Consider the following 9,396-nt stretch of genomic DNA (forward strand, 5'->3'; position numbering starts at 1 on the left):
ACGCTGTCCCCTTCCCTTCCTGCTTTTCTCATCCGCTCTGGACCGGAAGCAGGCCGAATGCAGGGCTGGGTCCTGCTCGCTGGCTGCACTTGGCACGCTGCTGGGGCCGCGGGACCGGGTGGGCGAAGGCTCGCGTGAATCCCCAGTCCCCTCTCCCCCAGTTCACTTGCCCCAGGCCCAGGGGGATCCTCGCCCTTGGCTTTGCCCCTCTCCTGGGCTGCTGATCTGACAGCTCATCCTCGTGGTTTTGAATGTCAACTCCAGTCTGAAACGTCACTGTCTTCCTGCAGACTCAGGCTCTCTGTCCCTTCACGTCACCTGTCCTTCCTGTGCCACCTACCCCTCCCTCACACTCTTCCCCAGGCAAACGCCTCCCGTTCATCCCTGCCCAGGTCGGCCAGTTGCCCGCATAACAGCTGAGTGAAGCCTCTTGCATCCTAAGCCCTGGGCCCGAGGAGAAGGGTGGGGTGGGTCCCTCCCAAGCCATGGGGCCCTGGCCTTCACAGACTTCGGGCTCTTAACACTGCCTTTTGGAGGCACACGCGCCTGAACGATGAACGGAGCTAGAACGGGATTGTCCCCCAGCTCCTCCCTGTCTTCATGCCGGGAAAACGAACCAATGAAAGTTTTGGCAGGAGAGTTACCTGCTGTGTCCTGTGGCTTATTTAAATTTCAGAGTTTGTCCAGCAAGGCAAAGATCTGGTCAAGGCGTCACTGGCTCGCCAGGCAGAGGGGATGGCAGGGCTCGTGCTGGCCCAGGAAGAGGAGCGGAGAAGCTTCCTGGCCGAGGCCCGGCTGGCCGCTGACCCCAAGGGCCACCTCCAGGTGAGCCCGCCCTGCACGTCCGTGGGCATGTCCGTGCCGGGAGCAGCCATGCCGGCCGCGCCGGAGGCTAGAGGCGTTGGCGTCCAGCAGACAGGAGAAATCCTGGCTGGCCATGGGTCAGCCTAGTAACCTTAGCCAAGTGCCCTGAGTCCTGTGTCCCCAGCTGCTTTGTCTGTGAGCCAGTGACAAGGGCTCTGCCGGGTGGGTCTCCCAGGGCCTGGGCGGTGGTCCCTGGCAGCCGAAGCTGGAGAACGATGTCCGGGCGGCTCGTGTCCAGGAGAGAGCAGTGACGGCGACCTGGTAACACCTCCAAACTCGGCAGGACAAAAGCACAGTCTGGTTTTCCTGGACATTGTCTTGGCCTCGGTTTGCAAGCCACGGAAGCCACCTGACCCCCACGCCCCACTTTCCTTGTGTGTCAATCAGGGGCAAGCATCCCCCTAGCGGGGGACATTTTCTGAAGAAAAAAATACACGTTTCTACCAGATTCAGCCCCCGTTTTACTCACAGGCTCTTCACGAGGTCCTGCAGAGGCAGAGGTTGACGCGGAGTGACTTGGAGGAGGAGGAGGACGTCAGAGTCACCAAGGCTGTGGCCACACTGTGCCAGGTACGTGGCCTCGAGATGGGACCGACAGACCCTCGGGATCTGAGCACGTGTGAGAACCCCACACCGTCCTGGGCCGCCACCGTCCAAAGCCCCAGGCTCAGGTCCAGCCCTGGCACTGTGGCCGGGCGACCCGGGCAAGCCCCATGCCGTCCACGGCCGCCTACGCACGACGGACACCAGGGTCATATTCGAGGCACCTTCCACTTCCAGGATGCTCGGGACTCGCCTCCAGATGTCTCGGGGTGAAAAGTGGGCCGGCATTTGTGGTTCTGCCGGGCAGAGCAATGACGGGGGAAGCGCTGGGCCTGACACAGGGAGGTCTGTGCTTGAGGCCTCCCCGCCCTACCCCGGGCCGCCTCCTGCAGCTCGGGAGTGGGGAGCGGGTGCTGAAGCCTGCGTGCTCGCCTCGAGGGCCGGCTTTGGGAGAGAGCACCCGAGCCCTCCACAGCGACGGGGACTCCCCAGGGTTTGCCGATGGCCAAGGCAGACAGAGCCCCGGCCTCAGTCAGCACCCAGCACCGTAGGAAAGGCAGAAACAAGGACGTCTGATGAGGGGGAACATAACAAAAGCCACCGCGGTGCCGTGAACGGGGCCTGGGCCTGTATTGTGGCTCTTCCCCTTCCTTGCAGTGTGACCTTCAGAACATTCCGGGGCCTCTCCAGCTCTCAGTTTCCCCAGCCGTGAAATGGGAGCAGTGATGGCCCTTCTTCAGGGTGCTGGCGTGAGCACCAAAGGCACGCGAGACCCTGCGCCGGGCCCGGCGGCGTCGGCTCCCATTATAACATCTCTACCTGTGGGGACAGAGAGGAGGGGCAAGGGGTGCCCAAGGGGTGAAGGTGAGGTCAAGGACGGCTGTCAAGCTCTGAAGGAGGAGATGGGCCCCAGGTGGACAAGGGGTCAGGGCACATCCGAGGCAGAGAGACGCACGTGCCAGAGCAGGAAGTGCAGGTCCTCATCGCGGTGGCAGCCGTGCTGGGTGGACGGAGTCTGTACGTGGCAGCTCGGGCCGCCATGACGACGTAGCCAGACGTTCGTTTTCTCCCAGTTCTGGAGGCTGGAAGTCCAAGGTCGAGGTCGTCAGGCTTGGGTTCTGGTGAGAGCTCTGGTCCTGGCTTGCAGACGGCCACTTTCTACTGTGTCTTGGCACGGCCTCCTCTCTCCACTGGACGCTAATCAGGACGCTGGTCCTGTCAGGTTAGGGCCCCGCCCCATGACCTCGTTTAACTTTAATTATCTCCTTAAAAAACCTGGGGGTTAGGGCTTCAACATATGAATTTCGGGGGGGACACAATTTAGTTCATAAGTGTCCCCCAAAATTTCATGTCCTCCTGAAACCTCAGCACGTGACCTCGTTTGGAAGTCATGCCTTTGCAGATGCGATTAGTTAAGGGGAGGTCACAGGGGAGCAGCGTGGGCCCTGAATCGAATGACTGGTGAAGGCCACATGAAGACACAGAGACACAGGGAAGGAGGCCAAGTGACTATAGAGGCTGAGGCCATAAACCAAAGGACACCTGGAGCCACCGGAAGCCGGAGGCCGGAGGAGGCAGGAAGGGCCCTCCCCTAGGGCCGTTAGCAGGTCCATGGTGCTGTGTTTCGGAGCCACAGGGAGCTCGCGCAGAGCCAGCCTTAGCTCAGGGCCCGCGCGGTCCCAAGTGCTTCCGGATGTTGATCATTTCATCCCCAGGACAAGCCCGGAGGGGTTTTCCTGAGCAATGAAGGGGTGGGCTTCATCTTGTCTAAGCCCTAGCCACACCCCACCTATGTCCCCAGGCAGGAAATGAACAAGCTTGTCCCTGGGGAGTTGGGACTGAGATCCACGGCCAGGAACGAGGGGGCTGAGTTCCAGTCTTCCCTGGGGGCTGGCGTGCTGTGTGACCCGGGGTTCCTGGCATAACCTCTCCGTGCGGGTCCAGCCACCTGCTCAAGCTCCGCGGCGGTAGAGGTGGGATCAAACACGTCTTTCCAGCTTCAGTGCCGGAGTTGTCCCCGCAAACCATGCCATGCGGTGCGGGCCAGCGTCCCGGTCCCAGCCAGGCCACTCACCAGTCGTGTGACTGGGAGCAGGCGACCTGCCTTGTGCCTCAGTTTCCCCGGTCTTCACACCGTCCTGATCTCAGCGCAGTTGGAGAGCCGCTGTCTTGGAGCGGGGAGGGCGCGAGTCCGATGTACTAAGTGCGACAGGGCAGATGCTTTCGCCGCCCCGTGCCCCCTGGGCCCGCCTGAGCTCACCGCCAGCTGGGGACACTTTCTGGCGGGCTGACGCTCCGGCCCTTCAGCTGGGATGGGAATCTAAGATCTCGCCTGACGAAACCCCACTTTCTTCCTCTGCGAAGGAAGGAAAGCGCCCATCACCCACGAGGCGTAAACACCTCCCACCGCCCCACCCCCCACAGGCAGCGTGGGGTGCCCAGGGCTGGCGCGCGGGTTCCGGACCTGGGGGCCCAGCCGTGCCTCCTGCTTCCTCGCTGACCAGCTGTTTGCTCAGCGCAGTTAGTGCATTCATTCCGTCACTCATCGAATGCCATCGAGCACTGTTTTGTGCAGCCCTCAGCCTCAGCACTGGGGCCTCCGCTGTCAACCAAACAAAGTGCTTGTTTTCTTGACGCCCCATGTCCTAGCAGCAGCGGGGAGGCTGGTGTGCCAGCCGCCAGGAGCCAGGCAGGCTGGGGTCAGGCATCTCGTAGGGTCTTCCAGTCCCTCCGACGACATTAGCGTTGGCTTCTGAGTGAGACCGAAGTCACCGGCATGTTTTGAGTAGGGACGTGACCTGCCTTATGCTTTCCAAAGATCCCTCTGGTTTCTGTGGGCAGTGGGCCGTAGGGGACAAGCTGGCAGCAGGGAGGCTGGGATCAGGGTCCGTTTTGACAGTCAACAGACTCCTCCAGTGAAACAGGGATAATAAGCTTTCCGCATAGGACTAACCAGAGGTTTAAATAAGCTCCCACGTGCAGAGCATGTAAGTGCGTCAGGCACAGAGGGAGCATGCAAAACTTACGATTACCGTTATTGTCATCACTGCCTAGGAGCGCGTGCATGCACAGGACATACTCACGAAGCAACCTGCCCTGCGCCCGCTGGCTCTTCCCACACCCTAGTCACACAGAGGCGCCTTCTTTGGATGAGACACCCATCGCGATATTGTGGGCACGGTGGCTGCGGGATAAATTCGATGACCACCTAAAGCATCTTGGGCTGCAGAGGAAAGTGCATTTTTCTAAAAGCCCACTGTCTCTTGGCCTTTAGACAAACAGTAAAGTTTGTCTAATGCCACTAAATCAGACATCGTGGCACCTCATTAGGAGATGTCTGAACCGAGCCCGGAGTCATCCTGACGGTGACGGGCACAGAGCTGGGTTCGCCATCGTCCCACCCCAGGTGTCGCGTAGATCAGCTCGTTTCCCGGGATTTCGTCTCTGACTTCCTGTGTGGGCTGTTTCTCTTGGAAGGGTCTCGTGGGAGTTTGGTGAGATAACAGCCCTGCCAGCTTTGAGGCTCCTCAGTTCCGGGCGCTCACGGGGAGTCAGACTGAGGGAAATAAGAGAGAAAATGAAACCCCGTCCTTGGAGAAGGGAGACGTGACAGTAGGCACGTATGAAGCATTCAAGAGCAGTCTCGAAGACAGCCGCCGTGTCTGACGCCAACTGCCGGTTCGAGATTCCCCGAGATGCCCCTAAGTCTCTTTAAATTTCTGGACGAACTCACATGGAAAGTCATTGTCACCGTAACTCACGATTATGGTTTTTCCCAGCAGGATACAGATGAAAGTCAGCCACAGGGCACGTGGGGCAGTGTAGCGTGCCCAACGTGAAGTTTCCAGCGTCCCGTCCCACGGGACGTCACCTCATGGCGGTGCCGCATGACATCATACACCGTGTACGCCAACCAGGGAAGCTCGCTTGAGCCTCGGCGTCCACAGTTTTTGTTGGGACACAGTGGCACAGGCATGGTTGGCCACCAGCGTGGCTGACCTGAACCCCAGCCCCTCTGGAGGTTGAGCTGATACCATGTGGCCCAAAGGACCCCTGCTGTAAATCACATCATTATCGTGGGCTGTGTAATGTGGCCCAATGTCCCCAGGTCAACAAAGACCCTCGTATCAGGGGGAACATTCCAGAACTTAGAGGTCACCTCCCGGGACCCAAGGCAAAGGCCAGGCCTCTCAGCAAGGCCACTTTACTACACAGTATGGAAAGGTTAAGGTATTTTGTTCAAGATCACTCAGCCGGGGAGCCTGGAAGTCAGGCCTAGGGCTTATAACACGCTAGTCGAGAGAAGTGATTTGATGAACGAGAGAGGAGAGAAGGAATGTGTCACGCTCCTTGACGTGAGGGCTGCGGCCATGTTCCCCAGGACCTGGCCCCGGGGTGACACGTTACAGGCAACCAGCCGGTCAACGCTGATGAATAAGCGAATGAGTGAATCCGTGAATGAGCGAACGTATCCATTGACTGAAATGCTGGCATTCTGAAGATGGCGTGTGAGTTTCCTGAGGTTGCTGCAGCAAATGAACACAAACTCAGTGGCTTGAAACAACACAGGATCATTGCCTTACAGTTCTGGACGTCGGAAGTCCAAAATTGATTTCCTCGGGCTAAAATGAAGGGGTCCGCACCCCTCCTGCACCTCTTCTGCAGTCCATAGGGGAGAATCTCTTCCCTTGGCCTTTCTGGTTGCTAGAGGCCGCCCGCACTCCTTGGTTTGCGGCCCCGTCCTCCGTCCTCATGGGCAGCCTCTGCTTCCGTGGCCACGTCTGCTCTCGCTCTGACTTCTCGTCTCTCTGTTTCACTTACAAGGACCCTTGTGATCGCATCAGACCCACCTAGATCATTCAGAGTCATCTTCCTATTTCAGGGTCCTTAACGCACCTCTGCAAAATCTCTTGGGCCATGTAAGGCGGCGCATTCAAAGGCTCCAGGGATTAAGATGTTACTTGGCCAACTACAGATGAGAAACCGTAAGTTTCCGAAGAGTAAAAGAAGTGGGCTTTTAGAGGAATATTGAAACAATGGTTTTTCTGGGCAGCGATCTGTTTGAAGTAGGTCTCGAGGAGGAAATGATAGAAGTGTAGGCTCCATGTCTCTGGGAAATGCATTTTCATGGTGTGAGAGAGGATGAGTCAGTTTCCATGGTCGTTCATCAAGGTTATAGGCTGACAAATCATCAGTAAGGATGCAGAGTCTGAGAAAAATGGACCGGCATGTCCCGGCTTATTTATCATTCATATCTATCTCTAGGGCAAGCCGAGGGAACGTGTCTTTGTTGATTCAACCTAATAAGGCTTCTGGAGTCATTAGTTTTCTTTATTTGCAGAAGTAAAACTGGCCAGTACCTTCTTGGTACTGAGGATACCCCTCCTTCCTTTCAATAATTTTCGCAGCCAGCTCACCTCCCCAAAAGGTGGTGCAGAAGCGCAAAGGACGGAGGGGTCGTGCAGGAATCAGACTGACCGGCCGCGGGCCCCTTCTGGCTCTGTGTCTGGTGCGCGGCCCACTCCATAGCACCTAACCTCTCTGGTCCAGTAAGTAGGTCGATCATATGCAGGAACCCACTTCACTGTCCAGAATGCCACCCGTAGCTCTCAGGCTGAAGTCTAACATCCTTAACCTGGCCCGTGAATGACCACCCAGCCTGAGCCAAGAAGCTCCTACATGACCTGACCCACGAGACCCATCTGACTTGGCCCAAAAGGCTCACCCGCTCAGGCCCACATGACCTTCCTGACCTAGCCCACAGGGCCCACACGACCTGGTCCACTTGTCGCCTGTCTGGAGTCACGCTGCTCGCCCGCTTCCTTCCCGCCAACCTCAGACGTCCCTCCGTCCCCCGGAGGTGCCCGGCCCTCCACTCCAGTGCCTCTGCGTGTGCTTTTCCACGGCCTGAAACACTGTTCTCTCCATCGGCTCCCTTCTGCTCGGACTGCTCTCAGTTAAAAGTCACTTCTTGAGGGAGCCCTCTGGACTCCTCTCCAGACCAGCTGGATTCCCTGAGCTATCCCTAGGGCTTCCACGCTGCCCCCCACACACGTGGGGTACACCATCTAAGGTCATGGCCCATGGCTGCCTTCTTCACTGCCGTGTCCCTGGCACAGAGCCCATCATAGGTGCTCAAGAGACATTTGCAGGATGAAGCTGTGAATGCTGTGGGATAAAACAGTTGTCACTCTAAAGACTCCCAGTCTAGTGTTGTATCACGTACCTGTGACCACACAGTGCTGTGCAGCAAGACACCTCAAAACCCAGTGGCTGAAAACGGCGGCCATTTGTTCTCGTGGTCTGTGCTTTGGCCAGAGGTTGGCTGATCTAGGCTGGGCTTGATTCACACGGCCGTGCTCCACCTGTCTGTCATTTCCTCCTAAGACCCGTGGGCCAACCTGGAATGTTTCCAGTGGTGGAGGTCTAGCCTTCATGCTAGCACATTCACGCCCGCCTCGTTGCGCTGACCAATGCAAGTCACATGACTGGACGAAGTTAAAGGACAGAAAGGCACCCCCCGCTCCCCGGGGGAAGGCACCGCGAAGCGCTGGGGCAGAGGGTGTGACGGCGCTTGCTGCGTGCGCTGTGCTGTATCTAATCCTTACAATTGGCCTCAAAGCAGGCGTCGTCTTTAGAGAGCTATGTTCCTGTCTTACCCCTTTGACAGATAAGGAAACTGAGATGCCCTTTTAGAGGCTCCAGGAGGTGTGCACTTGGCCTGCCCTGAGTCATTGCCCTGCGAGAAGCCTGGGGAGGGCCCTCGACCATGAGCCAGGCTGCCGAGGCAGAAGCCTGCGCGAAGGTACAAAGCCAGAGTGAGACCTTCCCTCTCCTTGGGTTCCATGTGCCTCTGTCTGAGGGAAAGTATAGGACTGAGGTCTGGGGCCAGCCTCTCTCCCCACCAGGAACCCCCCTGCGGTCCCGACCCATCATGCATGCTGAGAAATCAATAACACAAATTAATTCCAGTTCTGTTTGGGGCACAGAATAAATCGGTATCTCTCAAACGAAATGTCAGCAGTAGGTGGGAAGCGCTGTGTTTTAGGGCCTGTCAGAGCATGTGTCAAAGCTGTGCATGTGGCTTTTTCGGAGGGGCTGACAGGATCCAACACGTTTTTAATTAGAAAGAGCTGAGGTTCATGGATCATGTAGTTTTTACAAAGTTCACCTTTCTTGAATATGCAAATGGCATATTTTTGTAGTTTGACAATCACGAACAACAACCCAAAAAGGTGTGTCTCGGTGTCCCCAGCCACTGCTATAGAATGATACATTTCAAGTAAGGTGATCGAAAAATCTATCTCCTGGCAGAAAATTGGGATTCGCAGAGGCTGGAAGGAAATGTAAATCAGTCCCATATTTTAAACCATTTTTTACTGTGAAACGTAACACACAAATGAGTGGATAACACATCAGCTTTCGGATTAACAAGTGATTATTAAAAATACAGTCTCTGTATCCACCACTCAGATCCAGAAAGGGATCGTGGCCAAGACCCCAGAATCCCCCTGACACCTCCTGCCAGTCCCCGCATTGTCCACAGTCACAGGAGCCGTCTCCTCGTTTACATGGAAACCGGATACTTGCTCTTACGTACGTGGGATCGTACAGCATGTGCTCTTCGGGGTCAGGTGGCTTTCGCTCAACTTTACGTTTGCGAAACTCGTCTGTGTTGGTGCGTGTAGCAGTTCATTCTTCCTCGTCGGTCGTGGTGTAAACTCTCCACCATTCTGCTGTTCATGGACGTGTGTGCCTTCTTCTTTGAGACGAGTACACATTCTGCTGACGTAAAATTTCTCATAGATGCCGTTCGATACGCTTGTGCACACATTTCTCTTGGGCGTGAACCAAGGAGCGGAATTGTTGGATTAAAGAGCACATGGAGCTTTGATCCATATTCTAGGTAGTTATCGATATGGCCACCAATTGGGTTAGCATTTGTAGTTTACAGATCAATTTGCTGACATCTTTACAATATCGAATCTT

The 9,396-nt window shown here is 56.5% G+C and overlaps 1 protein-coding gene across 1 annotated transcript in view; it reads left to right on the top strand.

The window, feature by feature from the left end:
• EVC (EvC ciliary complex subunit 1) overlaps positions 1 to 9,396 on the top strand; it is a 51,206-nt gene that overhangs the window by 20,816 nt on the left and 20,994 nt on the right. Inside the window, exons 10-11 of the mRNA XM_025051835.1 lie at positions 677 to 825; positions 1,336 to 1,434. Coding sequence (XP_024907603.1) covers positions 677 to 825; positions 1,336 to 1,434 — 248 coding nt within the window. The remainder of the gene's footprint in view (positions 1 to 676; positions 826 to 1,335; positions 1,435 to 9,396) is intronic.

The sequence above is a fragment of the Pteropus alecto genome, unplaced genomic scaffold (genome assembly GCF_000325575.1).
Source record: "Pteropus alecto unplaced genomic scaffold, ASM32557v1 scaffold5, whole genome shotgun sequence".
Lineage (NCBI taxonomy): Eukaryota > Metazoa > Chordata > Mammalia > Chiroptera > Pteropodidae > Pteropus > Pteropus alecto.